Here is a 20104-nt window from a genome sequence, read left to right as displayed (position 1 = left end):
CGCCTTCCGACAGCAAATCCTGCGCCACTCGCGCGCCAACGCCACCAAGGCCATCTTTCTGATCACGGACGGCTACTCCAACGGCGGCGACCCCCGGCCCGTGGCGCTGGTGCTGAAGGAGCAGGGCGTGGAGATCTTCACCCTGGGCATCTGGCAGGGGAACATCAGGGAGCTCCACGACATGGCATCCCAGCCCAAGGACCAACACTGCTACCTGGTCCACAACTTCGCAGAGTTTGAGGCGCTGGCCCGCCACGCGCTGCACGAAGGTGAGGAAGGATGTGTGTGTGTGTGTGTGCGGTGTGTGTGTGTGTGTGGTGTGTTTTGTGGCGTGTGTGTGAGTCAGCCATGTAGTTATTGTAGCTGTAATGACAGATTTATCTCTTGTGGTTTATCTTTTTGGATTCAGCTCGCGTGTTTATTTCTCATCTTAAAGGGAGATTCCGCTGAAGTGAGTCGGTGGCTGCGTGCGACGGTGCCTCGTCCTCGCGGCTCGCTGTTCAGAATAGAACGCCACATCTAAGTTCTGATCTGACCGGTGCGACATAAAACAAACAAGATGGGATTTCGACATCCAGTCTCATGTCTGCTCTCATGTGCAGCCGACACCCAGCCCCATGAGCTCATGCCTCACCAGACTACCTTCTCTCCTCTCGGTCTGGGAGCCAGACAGCAGGCGGGGGAGGGATAGGAATAGTTCCTCCCTCATGGTTTTTACACACCAGCAGAATCGGTCCTCAGATCGGCAGCCAGACAGGCAGACAGACAGACAGCCAGACAGCCAGAGAGCCAGAGAGCCAGCCAGACAGGCAGACAGGCAGACAGACAGCAGTTGTTGTTTGACTGTGAGAGCTTGCTTTGGCAATACGGTTTTAATGACTGTCATGCTAATAAAACTAAATTGAATTGAATTGAATTGTGAGAGTGAGAACCAGGCCGGCACAGATATCAGCTTGATACCTTTCACTCCTTTCTCTCTCTCACTTTCTCTCTTTCTCACTGTCTCTCTCTCTCACTTTCTCTCTTTCTCACTGTCTGTCTCTCTCACTTTCTCTCTTTCTCACTGTCTCTCTCTCTCACTTTCTCTCTTTCTCACTGTCTCTCTCTCTCTCTCTCTCTCTCTCTCTCTCACTTTCTCTCTTTCTCACTGTCTCTCTCTCACTTTCTCTCTTTCTCACTTTGTCTCTCTCTCACTTTCTCCCCGTGTGCTTGTTTTCCACCCCCAGACCTCCCCACGGGCAGCTACATCCAGGAGGACCTGTCGCGCTGCTCCTCCCTGTGTGAGGCGGGCAGGGACTGCTGCGACATGATGGCCAGCTGTAAGTGTGGCACACACACCGGCCAGTACGACTGCATCTGTGAGAAGGGATACTACGGCAAGGGGCTGCAGCATGAGTGTACAGGTAAGCACACACACACACCCGCACACACACAACACGTGTCAGTTCCACCACTGTAATAGAATGCTTGGCTCCAGAGAGCTCCCAGTGAGTGAAAGGTAAATAATCGAGCTGTCCATTTAATCGCCCCGTCCATCTGAAGGCCCGTGTCAACAAACCAAGTGCCCCCTTCTGGGTGTAAGAAGTGACCCAGTCAGCGTAGGCGAAGGCTGTGGTAGCCCTGTGTTTGTGTGCCTTGGCCTGCCCTGCCCTGCTCACCCTCACCTCTCTCTCTCGTCTCCATCCTCTCCTCTTCTCTGCTTCTTTTTTTGTTTGTCTCCCCCCCCCCTTCTTTTTTTTCCTCCTTCTCTCTCTCCCTCTCTACTTCTCTCTCTCCCTCTCTCCTTCTCTCTCTCTCTCCCTCCCTCCTTCTCTCTCTACCTCTCCTCTCTCTCTCTCTCTCTCTCTCTCTCTCTCTCTCTCTCTCTCTCTCTCTCTCTCTCTCTGTCACTTTCTCTCACTCTTTTCTTTCTCGGTCTCTCGGTCGCTCTCTGTGAACACACCAACGCGCACCACAAGGCCGAGGTATTCAGACCTCTCCAAGACAGGCCTCCAAGGCCTGATGTGAATCTGATACTGTGTTTGTAGATAATTAGATTTCGGTCCACGGCGCTGAGCAGATTACGGTACATGTCAGAGGGGCTTTCAGCTGAGACAGGACACGTCAGACCTGACCGAGGGCCTTTCTAACACCGCTACGAGCCCCACACACAATCATGCGTGTGCCTGTCTCAGCCTGCCTGGGTCCTCTTTTGAAATGTGGGCTGATTCGGAGGGAAATATTAGATCTTCCTGTTTCAGTTGTAACTTGCGTTGCGGTGAACAGATGGGTAGCAGAGGAGGGACTGCTGCGAGCGAAGTTCGAAAGCGGCGGGTGACCAATGAGCTCACTAATGAGCTGTGACACGAGTCGACAGTCTGCCTTCAGTGGTCTCTGAAACCTAATCCTGAACAGAACTCCTGGTGGAGCCTCTAGGGACCTGGAGGCACAAAGCTGACACACACACACACACACACACATGCACACACACACATGCACACACATGCACACACACACACACGCACACACACACACACATCAGAGGGCTGGAGGAGGATCGGAGCGTTGGGCTTTGTGATTGTTGGAAAGCTGGGAGGCTGCGGAACGAATAATAAACGGAGTTTGTTTGTCTGTGTGTGTGTCTGTGTGTCTGTGTGTGTGTGTGTGTCTGTGTGTGTGTGTGTGGCAGCATGACTGACAGGAGCATTATCCCTCAGCATCATTTGAGTGCGTTCACCCATGATTGACCGGGGTCGGGGGGGGCCATGGGGTTGGGGGGGGAGAAAGCTTATCCAGCCAATCAATGATAACCATATATAAACATCACATCACAAACTCTGATACTGTTCTCTCTACGCGATAGCTCATCACCTTTTGCAATTTGTCCATGAATACAGTCTCTCTTCCTCTCTCTTTCCCTCTCTCTTATCTCTCTCCCCCTCTCTCTCCCCCTCTCTCTCCCTCTCTCTTCTCTCTGTCTCTGCCTCTTTTCCTCATACATGTCTTTAATCAGAGATTTACGCTGAGTAAGAAGAGGCCATCGGGGTCATCAGCACACTCCTCCTCCCTAATGGTGTTCAGATGTTGTCGAGACCAAAGCAGGCGGTCTGCTTGTCTCTTGACTCTGTCCTTCACGCTCGGAATTAACAACAGCAGACACACAGACAGGCAGACACACAGACACACAGACAGGCAGACACACAGACAGGCAGACAGGCAGACACACAGACACACAGCCAGGCAGACACACAGACACACAGCCAGGCAGACAGGCAGACACACAGACAGGCAGACACACAGACACACAGACAGGCAGACACACAGACACACAGACAGGCAGACAGGCAGACACACAGACAGGCAGACAGGCAGACAGGCAGACACACAGACAGGCAGACAGGCAGACACACAGACAGGCAGACAGGCAGACACACAGACAGGCAGACACACAGACACACAGACAGGCAGACACACAGACAGGCAGACAGGAAGACACACAGACAGGCAGACAAACAGACAGGCAGACAGGAAGACACACAGACACACACAGGCAGACACACAGACAGGCAGACAGGAAGACACACAGACACACAGACAGGCAGACACACAGACAGGCAGACAGGAAGACACACAGACACACAGACAGGCAGACACACAGACAGGCAGACAGGAAGACACACAGACACACAGACAGGCAGACACACAGACAGGCAGACAGGAAGACACACAGACACACAGACAGGCAGACAGGAAGACACACAGACAGGCAGGCAGACAGACAGACAGACAGACAGACAGAGGGGCAGGCCTGTGGCCATCAGCAGACAGACAGACAGACAGGCAGACACACAGACAGACACACAGACAGACAGGCAGACACACAGACACACAGACAGACAGACACACAGACAGGCAGACACACAAACAGACAGACAGACAGACAGACAGACAGACACACAGGCAGGCAGGCAGGCAGGCAGGCAGGCAGGCAGGCAGGCAGGCAGGCAGGCAGGCAGGCAGGCAGGCAGACAGACAGACAGACAGAGGGGCAGGCCTGTGGCCATCAGCAGACACACAGACAGACAGACAGACAGGCAGACACACAGACAGGCAGACACACAGACAGACAGACAGACAGGCAGACACACAGACACACAGACAGACAGGCAGGCCTGTGGCCAGCTACAAGAAAGGAAGGATGACTTCCTGTTCCCTGTGGCTCTCTTTTTTTTAGTCTGGCAGTGACATGGGCAGCCCCAACCTCCTCCCCCCCAGGCCAGTATTAGGACCAGGTCACTGACATGAACCTGTAACGGTTGACTTCTGACTCCGCGGGATAAAGATTATACACACCAAGGAAAAAATGTAAAACAATATACCATAACACTGGACTCGTAGTCTATTCCCTGTAGTGGGTGCAGCCTGTGGGGCTGGCTGCTGGATGAGTGATGGGGCACACAGTGTGCTGAGCCTGGTGCCTGCTGTCTGAGGGGCTGTCAGGCTCAGCACACTGTGCCACTGTTGGCACACATGCTGTTGTTGTGCCATGGCTGTCTGGAGACCAGTCAAATATGTTGTTGTCTGGCGGTCTGTGCCACTAAGCTGAGGAAGGGACATATTATACACACACACACACACACACACTGGGCCATATAGAGGCAGACTGTATGACACAAGGAGGGTGAAGAACAGAACAAGGAGGATGAAGAGAGGTAGTTGGTGAGTGAGAGTTATCAGTGAGTAAACACAGACCAGGGGGTTGGAGGAGTTGAGAGACCCTGAACAGACAACTAAGAACCCTGGCCGGGTTCAGTAATACCTCATACACTCTCCAACATAGTGGTTTGTGGAAGGTGGCTTTGATTCGCATCTCAGGGCATCCCTAACAGTCGAGTCGCCACACGCCAGATAACCTCAAATTCAGATCCTCTCTCTGAAGATATGTTGAACCCTCAAGGAGGTTCTTGGCAGCTGGGCTGGCTTGGTAATCCATCAAACCCTGACGGCGTCCCCTCTTGACTGAGCTCTCCTCAGTGTGTTTGTATCCTTGGCTAGTCACTCCTGATCCACGTTCCCTTTTGGGTGTGTTTGTTTTGGAGCAAGCACGGACCGGGCCAAGTGATATTTGTTTAATAACGACCCTCGTTTCCCCGAGTGGAGAAGCGTGGCGGCACACGACTCTGTCCGCTGGTCCATCCGTGTGACCCAGGCCTCCTTCCTCCCATCCCTCCCTCCTTCCCTCCTTCCCTCCATCCATCCTTCCTTCCCTCCTTCCCTTCATCCCTCCCTCTCTCCATCCGTCTGCCCGCGGGGTCATTTGGTTCCTTGGAACTTGCGCTGTAAATATTTACTCTCATACGAAAGTCCCGGAATCCACGAGGAAACCTCGAGGTAGACATAAATCCGCCGAGCGAATAAAAACGACAAAGACAGGAAGTGGAATCTGTGAGATGGCAGGAGCGGACTCCAGGGGAGAGAAGCTGTTGCAATACCGCTCTCTCTGTCTGTCCGTGTCTCACGCTCTCTGACTCTATCTCTTCCCTCTCCTCCCTCTCTGTCCTTGATTTCTCTCTCTCCGTGTCTCTCTTTCTCCAGATTGCTTCTCTCTCTACCACTCTCTCCCTGTCTCTCTCACTCTCTCCCTGTCTCTCTCACTCTCTCCCTGTCTCTCCCTCCCCCAGACCCCCCTCTGGTCTCCTGTGTACAGAGATATGTACTGTAAATGTGTTCAGGACTAAATATTTTTGTATGAACTCGGAAGAATGTGAATGAACTTAACACCCCATGGCTTGTCCCACACATACACACACTACACACACGACAAGGTCTGACACTCTAGAAGCTATCCATAGGAAGCAATACAATAACATCTGCTTATATGATTGGACATGCCACTTAACATCCCAAAACTGTTGATAGTTGATAAATGCCGTGTCCCTGTGTTGCAAAGCCTCAGGTATTTCTGCAGGGTTATGTAAACCTCAACATGAAGAATCTCTTCCTAAAATGATCACTAGTTCTTGTTCCTCATCACACTGGGAGTGTGTGTGTGTGTGTGTGTGTGTGTGTGTGGAGGAGCAAACATCTAAAACTGCTGTGTTACTCAATGTCAAGGCCGATCCCATCCAAGTCTGTCTAATCTGTGTGTGTGTGTGTGTGTGTGTGTGTGTGTGTGTGTGTGTGTGGGGGGGGGGGGTGCCTGGTATTCTCTGAAGACACGTCGACAGAAGGTTGTAGAAGGTCAAGAAAGGGAGTATGAACTTTTTATCAGAGGATAGATGGGTCAAGATTTCGATGAGTGTGGTTCATGGGTGAGTGCTTGTTCTAGAGAAAGGAGGGGGGGGGGCAAATAGAGAGAGAGAGAGAGAGAGAGAGAGAGAGAGAGAGAGAGAGAGAGAGAGAGAGAGAGAGAGAGAGAGAGAGAGAGAGAGAGAGAGAGAGAGAGAGAGAGAGAGAGAGAGAGAGAGAGAGAGAGAGAGAGAGAGAGAGAGAGAGAGAGAGAGAGAGAGAGAGAGAGAGAGAGAGAGAGAGAGAGAGAGAGAGAGAGAGAGAGAGAGAGAGAGAGAGAGAGAGAGAGAGAGAGAGAGAGAGAGAGAGAGATCCACTTTCTAAAGAGCAGATCCCACAGGAGGCAGGATCCATGTAACACTCCAGACGATTCCTACTGGCTTAGCAGAGGGCTCCACTACCCCTACACCCCCATCATTAAAACACATATAGATCTGTAAACTGGTGTAATTGATGAGTGGGGCCTGGAGTGTGCTTGGTTAGTAGGACAGCCATGCAGTGAAATGCCATAAAGCCAACTGCACTCTTGTCATAAACAATCCCGCACGTGCCCGCAAATGCATACGCACACTGGCACACACACGCTCACACACACACGCTCACACACACACACAGGGTTGTAAACCAGGCCTAACAAGGCCCCGCTGCAGGAGAGCGTGAAAAACGAGCGGTCGTGAAACGTGTGGAACCTCACTTCATCACGGGCACTCCTCCACCCATCTCTACATCGTCCTCCACTCCTCCACCCATCTCTACATCGTTCTCCACTCCTCGACCCCATCTCTCCATCGTCCTCCACTCCTCCCCCGCCCCTCCCCCGCCCCCTCCTCTGGCCGTGCTACTGCAGTGACCCCCCACAGTGGCCTGCTCCACCCCTCCCACACCCACACTACCTCTTCATTTTATCTCCATTTGTTCTTCACGCCCTCCTTGGTTCAATACCTTCCCTCCTTCATCGGTCTCTTCATCACGCTCTCTCTTTCTTCTGTCCACGAGGAGTAGCGTCGTGCTAAGGCTCCCTTCTATATTCATCCTCCCCCCCTTTTCTCCCCTTTTTATGACCTCCCTCTCTCTCCTCCTCTCCCTGTCTTATTTACTTCTTACCCAGCCTTGACCCCCTGGATGTGTGTGTGTGAAACACGCTCCAGAGCAAGGGAGGTGATGAGAAGAGGCACGCGCTCCATCTGAGGCTGGGGGGGTCAGAGGTCGGGGGTCACCAGCGGGGCTGAAGACTGAAGAAGTCAGACGCTGCATTCTGGGGCAAACTGCCCCTCCCTCCCTCCCTCCCTCCCTCCCTCCCTCCCTCCCTCCCTCCCTCCCTCCCTCCCTCCCTCCCTCCCTCCCTCCCTCTTTTTCCCCTCTTTTCCTCTTTACTTCTGTCTGTTTCTACTGTAGCTTCTCTCTCCTTTTCTCTCTCTCTTTCTCTGTTTCTCTAACTCTCATTCAATCTTTCCGTCCCCAGTCCCCCTCAGAACCAGGGCTCCTGTGAGTGAATCCAGCTTCACCCCCCCCCCCCCCCCCTGCTATGAACCCCTGCTAGGCCCTCGATCTGGAATGTTCCACAGGGGAGGACTGGTGTAGTGGGGATGTGTGTGTGTGTGTTAGTCTGTGTGTGTGTGTGTGTGTGTGTGTGTGTGTGCAAATGCGAATGCCTGTCACTGTATCTGCATGTCTGAATGTTTTCGGACTGCACTGTGTGTCTGAATGTATCTGCACAGGAATGTGCGCGCATTCAGTGTGTTAAGTGGGGAGAGAGCGTGTTTGTGGACAGTGTGAAGTGTGTGTGTGTCTGTTTGGCCTGTGTGGTGGAACACGGCCTGGCTCCTGTCAGCGGGACTGATTAGCCCAACGTCGGCTGGCCCACCAGGAAACTCACCGTCCCCCAGGGCCACTGGACAAACACATGGATGACCGGTGTGTGTGTGTGATTGTGTATGCGATGTGGGTGTGTGTGTTTCCCAATCCCTCACATCACATCACAACAGAATTACGAAAACTCACTTGAGAACTCCCCAGCATCTGTGGCATGTAGGAGCGTGTGTGGCTCCTATTAGTTTTTCCCCTAAATGAGTTTTGAACAAACACACACAGTCCCACAGTAAACACACACACACACACACACACACAGTCCTACAGGACACACACACACACTGTGTCCCGTCAAGCTGTCAGGTTGAGTTAACAGCCGTGTGTGTGAGTGGCTGTCTCTCTCCCCTTCTCTCTCCTTCCTGATGTTGGCTCAAGCTTCCAGACTTCCACAAGAGATATTCCGTCTGAGGTAGACTCTGATTGCTGTACGGTGGAGATGCAGGAGAAAAACAGTTAAACCGGGAGTGGAAACACAGCGGGCAGTCTAGACTCCTGTTCCTGTCAAGGAACTCTCGTTGGTCTGGAGGAGATCTGAAGGAGGGGAGGGGGGGGGGTGTTCCATGGAAGTTTCTCCCCAGACAGGGGCCTTGAGGCTGGACAGCTGGGAGCTGGACTCCCCCTTCAGCTGGAGGACATACCTCGGGTGCTCTGGGTCTGCGCAGATGACTTACACAGCACTACCTGACGTTCCATCAGGAAGGAATTTTGTCTGGATGTTTTTTTTTTTTTTTTTGAATCTGCGGAATTTGGAATTTGGAACGGCTCGCATACGAATGGTGTTCCGTTTGGTTGTCATGGCAACCCGACACAAAAGGTTCCAGAGGGAGTCCGAAGGGGGGAGGGGGGGGGGGGGCAGGGGTGGTCTTAGATGTCGGAGTCAGAGGGGTGTGGTCCTGAGTTTAGGGGTCTTTCCTAGGATTAACAGTTTGACCTCTTGACCTCTCGGAACAGCTCTCTGAGGGCCGCTGTCTAAACGTTCCCTGAAACCGCTCTGGTGGTCCGCATAAATTATGTTGTATGTGTGAGTGTGTGTGTGTTCGTGTTGGCTCGGGTGAGGGTTTTCAACTGCCTGTTCTATCCTTTGTCCTGGTTTGTGTGAAACGTGATTGAATGATTGTTTCTTCGTTGGTCATTCAGGCATTTCCATCCAGAGCCTGTCATCAGCCCCAGACTTGCATGAGAGGAGAAAGTCGCAAATAGAACATCCGCTTGCATGTTAGCACTGGTTTCTTTGTTCAACACACAGGGATTTAAAAAACACTCGACAGGGTTCCAACAAAGAGGCTGTCAACCGCAAAGAGGCCAGACCTCTGTCCACATATAGTATCCCATTCACTCTCTCTCACTTCCTGTCTCACTTTCTGTCTCACTATAGTTAGCCTTTAATGAGTGCAAGCATGAAGTGAGACTTTGCTGTACAGTGTTGTGTGGAGACTGGAGTTCATGGGTGCATAGTGAGTGAGTAGCGAGCTGTTTGTTGTTTAGTCTTTTCATGCTGGAAGTGTTGAGAGAGTCGTGTTCTTCAGGGTCATGCGGGGTTTGTATAGAGACAGACTGAAGACGGTCCAAAGCAGAATTCATTGGGTGGTGCGCGTGTGTTTGTGTCGGTGTCAGTCAGTGTGTGTGTGTGTGTGTGTGTGTGTGAGTGTGTGTGTGAGTGTGTGTGTGTTTATTGGACTCGGCAGTGATGCGACTGTGTGAGATGGAAGGAATTTACTGTCATTGGGGGGGGGCAGACAGATTCAGCCAGATGTGTGTGTATGTATGTGTGCGTGTGCGTGCGTAAAAGAGAGATTCTTCTGGATTCACTTTGATTGTTTCCGCAGTGTCTGTGCATATCCCCCAACTGTAATAGAACACAGTTCCCGTAGCAACACAGACGGCAGATTCTCATGTGATAGCAGCTCTGGCTCCTAGTCTTCGGTCTGCAAGCCAGTCTAAATGACTGACTTCATCTTCCTACCACGAGAAAAGCCTTGGGGAAAGAGAGCAGGGTCTGTCTGTCTGGGGAGGGGAGGATACTTGGAAGGGGGGGTAGGAGAAGACAAGGAGAGGAGTGGAATCTCGTTATGCCTTTCTTTTCCCTCCCTCCCTCCCTCCCTCCCTCCCTCCCTCCCTCCCTCCTTCCCTCCCTCCCTCCCTCCCTCCCTCCCTCCCTCCCTCCCTCCCTCCCTCCCTCCCTCCCTCCCTCCCTCCCTGCCTCCCTCCTTCCCTCCCTCCCTCCCTCCCTCCCTCCCTCCCTCCCTCCCTCCCTCCCTCCCTCCCTCCTTCCCTCCCTCCCTCCCTCCCTCCCTCCCTCCCTCCCTCCTTCCCTCCCTCCCTCCCTCCCTCCCTCCTTCCCTCCCTCCCTCCCTCCCTCCCTCCCTCCTTCCCTCCCTCCCTCCCTCCCTCCCTCCCTCCCTCCCTCCCTCCCTCCCTCCCTCCCTCCCTCCCTCCCTCCCTCCCTCCCTCCCTCCCTCCTTCCCCTCCCTCCCTCCCTCCCTCCCTCCCTCCTTCCTTCCTTCCTTCCCCTCCCTCCCTCCCTCCCTCCCTCCCTCCCTCCCTCCCTCCCTCCCTCCCTCCCTGCCTCCCTCCCTCCCTCCCTCCCTCCCTCCCTCCCTCCCTCCCTCCCTCCTTCCCTTTAGTGAGACCAGGCTGGCTCATTCACAGCTACCTGAGCCAGCAAACCCAGCAAAGCTTCCACGGATTAAAAAAATGAAATATTTTTATAATACACTATTTCCACTGTGTTGCTTAACAAGTCAAATATTATTCACATTAAAAACTAACCAGGCTTCCTGTAAACATTAAATGAAGCAGTAAAAAGGTATTCCAGGGACCTCAACGTGAGAATGATGAGGAGTTTACCTCAAGGATCCTCTGAGGTAAACCCCCACCCTCGGACTTTAACAGAAACAAGATGGCTATCACACGCACATGCGCCACACACACAGAAACACAAACAATCCCACACGCTAGCACAAACGCTCCACTGAATCAGCCTCATTTAAAGTTACAGTGGTGTGTGGTAAAATACATGAAAATATGCAGTATACATTACACATACTGTATGTATGCTGAGAGTGTGTGCCTCAGTGGCAGGCTCCAGTCCGGCCGGTTAACGAGGGCCGACCTGACCTGCCAGTGTGTTCCGGGGGGGGGGGGGGTACTTGGCATGGAGGGGCGGACGTTCCTGTGGTGATGGCTGGTCTCTGTAAAGTAGCAGGGCATGGGAGAGAGAGAGGAAGAGATGGACAGAGAGAGAGAGACATAGAGAGAGATGGAGAGAGAAAGACACAGAGAGACAGAGAGAGAGATGGAGAGAGAAAGATGGAGAGAGACAGAGAGAGACAGAGAGAAAGAGACAGAGAGACAGAGAGAACGAGAGAGAGATGGACAGAGAGAGAGATAAAGAGAGAAAGATGGTGAGAGACAGAAAGAAAGAGACATAGAGAGACAAAGAGAGAAAGACAGAGAGAGAGACAAAGAGAGATGTAGCGAGAGGGTCCGAGCAGGACAGGAGAGAGCTGTTCCTCTGTTAAGATGATTTATTGTGGATGAAGTTGCAGGAACACTATAACCTTAAACTGACTCCAGTACAGCTCCAACATCACATCACCCACAGGTGATGCTAACACAAAGCATATTCGGTGCGTGTGAACACATGTTAACAACTTCAAATAAATGCACACGTGTCTGGTCTATGGATCACAATCCGCTTGAATCTGACATCTGTGTTCTGGCCTGTGTTTCTCCTGCCAGCCTGCCCGCCTGGCACCTACAAGCCAGAGGGCACCCCCGGGGGCCTGGGCACCTGCCTGCCCTGCCCAGACCCCCACCACACCTCCCAGCCTGGGAGCACCGCCTTGGGGGACTGCGTCTGCCAGCAGGGCTACCGCACCCAGGGCAAGACCTGCAAGGGTAAGAGACTAAGGGTACTCACTCACTCACACACACACACATAGAGTACACATACAGTACAAACACATGCACAGATGCGACACACACACACAGACACACAGACGAGTGGGGTCCCTGAACAGATTGTGGAAGTTCGGTCTGACCAGCAGTAATCTTCTGCCTCCACGCTTCCTTCAGGAACGTTAAGATTCCAATCTGCTCCACAGATCTGCTCCTCCAGCACCAGCAGTAGAAGCCTGTTTGTGTGTTTGAGTGTGCAAGTATTCCTTTGTTGTAAAAAATGCACTTTGTTTCAAGTATCTCTGTGACAGTGTCTCCTCTCATCTATCCTCCCTTATCCTCTAACCTCCTCTCCTCTATCCTCCTCTATCCTCCTCTTATCCTCTATCCTCCTCTTATCCTCTAACCTCCTCTCCTCTATCCCCCTCTATCCTCCTCTATCCTCCTCTTATCCTCTATCCTCTTCATCCTCTAACCTCTCCTGTATCCTCCTCTATCCTCCTCTTTCCTCCTCTATCCTCTAACGTCCTCTCCTCTATCCTCTAACCTCCTCTCCTCTATCCTCCTCTCCTCTAATCTCCTGTCCTCTCTCCTCCTCTCTCCTCCTCCCCTCTCCTCTCCAGTGGTGTACTGTCCAGAGCTGTTTCCTCCAGAGAACAGCTTCTTCATCCAGAACGTGTGTAACAACCAGTTTGACGCGGCCTGTGGGCTCCGCTGCCTGCCGGGCTTCGACCTGCAGGGGGACGGGATACGCCTCTGCCAGCCGGACGGCACCTGGTCCGGCACCCCGCCCAGCTGCAGAGGTGAGGACACACACACACACAGGCACATACAGCTACGCACACACACGCACACACACACACACACACACACACGTAGATCAGATTGATGAGTTTGATTACACATGCTCTACACTGAATCAATTGTTTATCTACCAAATGTGTTCTCCCTCTTTTTAAACATAATTCCACTTGTTTCTCTCTCTCTTTCTCTCTCTGTCTCTCAAACATCTATCGCTCACTTTCTCCAGCTGCTGGTAGACAGACAGGAGTGTTTCCCTACAGTAAATGTTTAGCTCTGCTTCAATCTAAACACACACAGTCTGCAGTGAGAGTGTGGACCACTCCGCCCCAGGCTCTGGGGTTCACATTAAGCAGCATCCTAGCAAGGGGATCTCCTCGTTCAGAAGGGACACATTAAAGGTTTATGAAAGTTCTAGAACATCAGCGTGGGTTCTGAGAGGCAGGGGGTTCCGTCCTTTGAAGAGCGTCCCACATCGCTTTTAATAATGGCCTGATCAGAAGCAGGTGTGTGTGCGAGCGTCTGTTGGAGGGTTTGGGGGGGGGTGGGGCTTCTGAGAGATGTCAGGAAGTGAACCAGAGTTATCATCTAACAGGCAAACTAATCATATGAATATACAATATGGTAACTTCTGCTATGGGGAGAGACAAGGGGAGAAAGACACAGAGAAAGACACAGAGAGAGAGAGAGAGAGAGAGAGAGAGAGAGAGAGAGAGAGAGAGAGAGAGAGAGAGAGAGAGAGAGAGAGAGAGAGAGAGAGAGAGAGAGAGAGAGAGAGAGAGAGAGAGAGAGAGAGAGAGAGAGAGAGAGAGAGAGAGAGAGAGAGAGAGAGAGAGAGAGAGAGAGAGAGAGAGGGAGAGGGGGAGAGGGGGAGAGGGGGAGAGGGGGAGAGGGGGGAGGGGGGAGGGGGAGAGGGAGAGGGCGAGGGGGGAACGAGGAAACCAACGCAGGGGAATTTAATGATAGGAAGAAGAAAAATAGATAAGACAAACAGACAGACATTGAGAAAGGCATTTTAATGGGTAAAAGATTTACTGTCTGCGTGTGTTATGGTGTCTGTGCGCGTGTCTGGATATTCAGACCTCACAAAGTTACAATGAGCCCTGGAGGAGGGGGTTTCCTAGGAAACGCATGTCTATCAGTGAGTAATGAGGAATAACCCTCTACACTCTCTGTTACACCCACGCACACACACACTTTCTCGTAGACCTCAGGCTAAGGAAGCATAGCCTTGATTATTTTTTCTCATGTACAGTATGTAAGACTAAATGACACAGGACTGCGTCTTTCTCTCTCCTTCTCTCTCGCTCCCTCTCCTTGTCGCTTTCCTTCCTTCTCTCTCTATCTATTCATGTCTTCTATTTCCTCACTCTTTTACATCTCGGAGAAGGAGATGAAAGCAGGAGCAACCTGATCTGACTTTGTCCTCGTTTCCCGTTCCTTTGTTTTGCCTCCCAGTGCGGTCCTGCCCCTCCCTCTCCCGTCCGGAGCACGGCCACTTGAACTGCAGCGACGGCGGCGCCTCGTACAGGGCAGAGTGCACGGTGCGTTGTGAGCGCGGGTACCGATTGGAGGGAGAAGCCCAGCTCACCTGCCTGGCCGACTCCCAGTGGAGCGGCCCTCAGCCACGGTGTGTGGGTAAGCCTGCAGGACGCACCCCTTTTCTCTCCACTCCCTAAAACAAACGCACCCTACCGCTCAGTGGAGGCTTCGACCTGTCTGACCCCGTCAAGGGTTCCGTATTTCGTACGTGTCATTCCTTGACACGCAGGAAATCGTTCCCTCTCTCTTCCCCTCGTCCCACACCCCTCCCGTCTTCTCTCTCCATCGCTGTGCGTGTCTTGTTGCCCTCGGATACAGCCTCCCCTTGTCTCCCAGAGTTGCCGCCTGTCTGAATGCACATGAGATATTGGGTGAAGGGTTAGGAAGGAATGCATGTTACGGGGTATTTGTGTTTAAACACACACACATACACCCACACACACACACACACTGAGGTTGGACACATGGTGTAGATTTGGTCCCCGCCGCACTACATCACCCTAGAGAAAGATATATATGCGTTCTCATAACAATGAGCCACCACGCCTGTCATGTCTCACACACACACACACACACACACACTTACACACAACCACGCACCCACACACCACCTGCCATGCACCCATGCACACCATACACAATCACACACACATGCAATCACCGCCCGATGCATCCATCCACACACACACACAGTGATCTTTAAGTCAAAATAACACCACAGCACACACAGACTGTCTTCAAGCCAGAAAGATAAACATAGACCTCAATCACTGTGTACTAGAAAGATAACCATAGACCTCAAGCACTGTGTGCTAGAAAGATAACCATAGACCTCAATCACTGTGTGCTTGAAAGATAACCATAGACCTCAAGCACTGTGTGCTAGAAAGATAACCATAGACCTCAATCACTGTGTGCTAGAAAGATAACCATAGACCTCAATCACTGTGTGCTAGAAAGATAACCATAGACCTCAAGCACTGTGTGCTAGAAAGCTAAAGAGATGGCAGGAGCGGGGAGGATGTTTGGCCACAGACCTCCGGCCGCCTGGCCCTGGCCCTGTGTGGGCCCAGCACCACTGGCTCTCTCTAATTACAACACTGCAGCCGCTCGCTGCCAACAGCTACAGGACCGGCCCTCACCTCTGATTGGCTGTCAGTTCTGCTGAGTCGTCTCAGTCACACGTCTCTGTCTCTCCAGCAGGTCTTATCCTCATCACAGTCTTTTCTGAAACTAAGAATATTGAGAGAGAGAGAAAGAGAGAATAAGAGAGAGAGAGTAAGAGAGAGAGAGAGAGAGAGAGAGAGAGAGAGAGAGAGAGAGAGAGAGAGAGAGAGAGAGAGAGAGAGAGAGAGAGAGAGAGAGAGAGAGAGAGAGAGAGAGAGAGAGAGAGAGAGAGAGAGAGAGAGAGAGAGAGAGAGAGAGAGAGAGAGAGAGAGAGAGAGAGAGAGAGAGAGAGAGAGAGAGAGAGGGGAGGGGGGAGAGAGAGGGGGAGAGAGAGAGAGCGAGCACAGTACTACGAGAAATCCTGGGGTCCTAGCTTGTTCTGGGCAAAGGCCACTCTCAGCAGTCTCCAGGAACATCTTGGACCTCTGGTCTGTAATAGTCCTGGCAGGCCATGTGCTTCTTACATTCATTTCCGACAACATTTTCTCTCTTTTGTATCCAAATCTGATTTATGGATACTGCATAGTTCTGCTGGGAGAGGAGAGAGAGAGAGAGAGAGACAGAGAGAGAGAGAGAGAGAGAGAGAATGAGTGAGGAAGCTTGTTTTAAGGGCCAGGACCTCGGAAATCAAATCTCCCCGAGTGGGATACAGGAAGCATGTTTATATGATGGTTTTCTTTTTCCCAATTGGTAGTGAACCACTGGAGCCCTGTGAACTGAACGTTCCTTACCATGGGGTTTACTAGATGGTGGAGTGATGAGGTGAAAGAATGATTGATCATTCGCTTTCTCTCTCTCTCTCTCTCTCTCTCTCTCTCTCTCTCTCTCTCTCTCTCTCTCTCTCTCTCTCTCTCTCTCTCTCTCTCTGTCTCAGAGGTCCGCTGCCCCCCCATGTTGACTCCGAACCACGTCTTGCTGTCGCCCCCTACCTGTGGAAAGGGGGAAGTCTCAACGGGAACTGTGTGCCAGCTCACCTGTCGCCGAGGTTACAGTCTACAGGGGGACGAGGAGGCGCGGTGTCTGTCCACAGGAAGCTGGAGCGCTAGCGTCCAGACAGTCACCTGCACAGGTATGGAGCTAGAGAGACAGAGAGGTGGTGTGTGTAAGGTGGCAGGACTGGATTGGTGTCTGTATGTATGTGTGTGTCTGTGGATTACATATACCTACACCACCGCCTCTATCCATCTGTTAGCCCATCGCTCTGTCCCTCCCTCCGCTCCCGGCCTTTCCCTCTGCTAGGTTTCCCAGTCACTAATGTGAACCATCCCCCCGATGATGTCCACCGGTTCCTCTGATACCGGCCTTCACAGGCCTAACCACACCCAGATGTCCAGCTGCGAGCCAGGTGAAACAGGTGCTAGCTAGCTCGCTAACCTGGCTCTGCCCACCTCCATGTCCTCGCCTCCCCCCTTTCCTCAGCAGTGCACGGACTGAGCCTATTTGGAGCACCGCCCATAAAAGGGAGGAAGAGCTCTCGTAAAGATGAAAGGAGGGGATGGGAGGGAGGGAGGCTTATTCATCCGTAGCTGTTTTAATGGTAGAAGAAGGATCTGGTCTGGTTCTCTGCTGACACCAGCTGGCCTCCGTTTGATAATGAGAAGAGAGAGGGAGAGTGAGGGAAGGGAGGAAGGAAGGAAGGAATAGGACTGGAAGACAAGAAAAGAGATAGCGTCGGAGCGCACTCAACGTTTTCAGTAGGGAAAGGAAGGAAGAGGGGGACAAGAGTTAAAATAAGAGAGCGAAAGGGGGGAGAGAGATCGGACAGAGAGAGAAACAGAAAACAAGAAACAGAGAATAAAAGGGAAAAGCTGTGTGGATCTGACACACGTCCAGGTTGGTCCTCATGCTCATGACTCCAGCAGGGAAGTATTTCCCTGTTAATGAAGTCTGGCGTGTGTGATTAAAGCACACAGAGGTGGTGTGTAACAGTGCTGAGGATGCTTCAGCGGATGGGTCATGTCCAGCTGAGGAAAGCACACACCCTCACACACACACACACATGCTGTACACACACCCTCACACACACACACATGCTGTACACACACCCTCACACACACACACATGCTGTACACACACACACACACACTCACGCATACAAATAGCCACACGCACATGCACACACACACGAGCACACGCGCACATACTGTACACACACACATGCATATGCACAAGCTCACACACACACGCACGCAAATACATCAGGATTCAGGTTCATCATTTTTTCCTTGAAAAAGAACAGTTTTGTTAAATTAAACCTGTTTTTATTAGGCCAAAGTAAGACCTAAAAAAACGATAATACCGAGAACATGACTGGGTTTGTGAACACTAGCCAAGCAGACTCACGGGGGTCAGTGTTGAGGTAAGGACTGAAGGATGATAGCGGGGATCGTTGTTGGACGTGAGGTGATGTCAGTATGGCAGCCTGCTGCACTCTCTCATTAGTAGCAGAATAGGTTCCTGATGTGAGGGTGTGTGTGTGTGTGTGTATGTGAGGGCGTGTGTGTGTGTATGTGTGAGGGAGTGTGTGTGTGTACGTGGCGGTGTGTGTGTGTGTGTGTGTGAGGGCGTGTGTGAGGGCGTGTGTGTAAGTGTATGAAAAAGTATGAAAAGACAAGGACAGGTCGAAACCCTGGACCAGAGATGGGAGGTTAACGGAGGGTGACTTCATATTCCCTGTGTGTGTGTGTGTGTGTGTGTCAGTGTGTGTGTTTTGTTAACTCAGTCCGTCCCCCTCTCTTCTTCTTGTCTCTTTGTCTTTCTGGACTCTGTGTTTCCTCTCCGTCCCCCTCTCTTCTCCTTGTCTCTTTGTCTCCCTGGACTCTGTCTCCCCTCTCCGTCCCTTCAGACTCGGAGCCTCCGTGGCTTCAGTGCCCACGGGACGTCGCCGCCGGGACGGACGAGCGCCGCGGCACGGCCAACGTCAGCTGGAACGTGCCCGTCGCCACCGACAACTCCGGCGAGGAGGTGAGCCGGACGCCGTGGCAACGGGTCGCCACCGGGGGGGGGGAGGGGGAAGGGGGTTCTCTAGTCTGTAACACACTGAGCAATCCTCCACTCTCTGTTGATCGATGTGGATTGGACTCACTCACAACCATGGTGCACCTGACACCAGCACTTCCTTCTGTCTATCCCCTCTGCTTTTTACTCCTATCTCACCTCGTCTTCCTTCTCGCCCACCTCCTCCTGCTCTCCCAGGTCCTAGTGCAGGTCAAGCCGGTGTACAGCCCCCCACAGCTGTTTCCGATTGGCCAGGAGAGGATCACCTACACGGCCACTGACAGGGCCGGGAACAGGGCCAACTGCTCCTTCACAGTCACCGTCGTAGGTGAGAAAGGACCGACAGACGTCGGGGTCATAGGTCAATGGTTCTGAGTGTCTTCAACTCTAGGGCTGTGGGTTGGATTCTCCAATAATTCTTAGTCTATGCGTGTGTGTGTGTGTGCGTCTGTGGCAGAGCGCACGTATCACTACAAGTCATTTGTATTCAAACCCTGTAAAACCCCCCCTGTTCCTGATCCACTTTACCTCAGCCCTCTATGGCGGTCTCTCCCAGGCTGCTGGGCTAATTGAGCTACCAAGTGAGAGAGACAGCCAGGGGAGTCTGGTGTCACACTCCAGGCTCCCGGTAGTCAAGGGGAAAAACCCTACGCAGTGGTAGCTATCCAGCCGTGAACATTTCCATGTGTTGTTATGACGATGGAACGCTGTGGTTTTTTATTAGAGACACGTGTTTTAACTGGTGCCCCTTCGACATCGCGCACCGCTAAACTCGGTCGAGTGACAAACGGTCTGCGTTTTCACCCGGGGCGTCGACGAATTCCCTCGCTGCGTTTCTGTGTTATGAGATGCTAATTCGATTTGCGCTCGATTTTAACGAGGCTGTATTATTTTCACTTGTGTTGTCGAGCGTGGTGGTCTTGTCTCTGAGCAACCCCTTGATTGGTGTTCCTTCCTAGATACGGAGCCCCCTGTGATTGACAGGTGCCGGTCGCCGCCCACTTTCCAAGCCACAGACATCCGGACGGCCGTGGCGTGGGAGATTCCGGAGTTTTCCGACAACTCAGGTATGCGTCTACCCAGAGTGCACCTCTTCTTTCCGCCTCTCCTCCCCCACTAGAAAGCGGTCCAACATTCAAACAGAGACAGGAGAAAAGACCGAATGAAAAGAAATGGAGAGGTGGAACGGATGGGTGTGAGAGGAAGAGAGAGAGAGAGGGAGAGAGGGAGGGAGGGAGGGAGGGAGGGAGGGAGGGAGGGAGGGAGGGAGGGAGGGAGGGAGGGAGGGAGGGAGGGAGGGAGGGAGGGAGGGAGGGAGGGAGGGAGGGAGGGAGGGAGGGAGAGGGGGAGACAAAGAGAGTATAGTGTGACAGAGTGGTAATGTGTGTGTTAGTGCCATTAGACCAGTCTAATACAGACGGGTGTGGTTCAAATGCTACCCAGATGAGCCAGACTGCAGGTATTCTACTAGGAACTCTGAACCGTGGGAATGTAATGACCTCAACAGTCATCTTACTCCCAGACTTCAAGTAGACCAGATGCCCTCCAGCTCACAGCTTAA

The 20104-nt window shown here is 52.4% G+C and overlaps 1 protein-coding gene across 1 annotated transcript in view; it reads left to right on the top strand.

Annotated features, from left to right (window-relative positions):
• The window catches only part of svep1 (sushi, von Willebrand factor type A, EGF and pentraxin domain containing 1), a 63224-nt gene that overhangs the window by 16486 nt on the left and 26634 nt on the right, over positions 1-20104 (top strand). Inside the window, exons 2-10 of the mRNA XM_084691728.1 lie at positions 14-269; positions 1227-1403; positions 11878-12036; positions 12660-12839; positions 14296-14475; positions 16421-16615; positions 18392-18510; positions 18742-18871; positions 19503-19610. Of these exons, the coding sequence (XP_084547854.1) occupies positions 14-269; positions 1227-1403; positions 11878-12036; positions 12660-12839; positions 14296-14475; positions 16421-16615; positions 18392-18510; positions 18742-18871; positions 19503-19610 (1504 nt within the window). The remainder of the gene's footprint in view (positions 1-13; positions 270-1226; positions 1404-11877; positions 12037-12659; positions 12840-14295; positions 14476-16420; positions 16616-18391; positions 18511-18741; positions 18872-19502; positions 19611-20104) is intronic.

This window comes from Hypomesus nipponensis, chromosome 25 (assembly GCF_054491055.1).
Source record: "Hypomesus nipponensis isolate SF chromosome 25, ASM5449105v1, whole genome shotgun sequence".
NCBI classification, from domain to species: domain Eukaryota; kingdom Metazoa; phylum Chordata; class Actinopteri; order Osmeriformes; family Osmeridae; genus Hypomesus; species Hypomesus nipponensis.
Note: the sequence above shows the minus strand (reverse complement) of the source record. Positions and strands in the feature narration are given on the sequence as shown.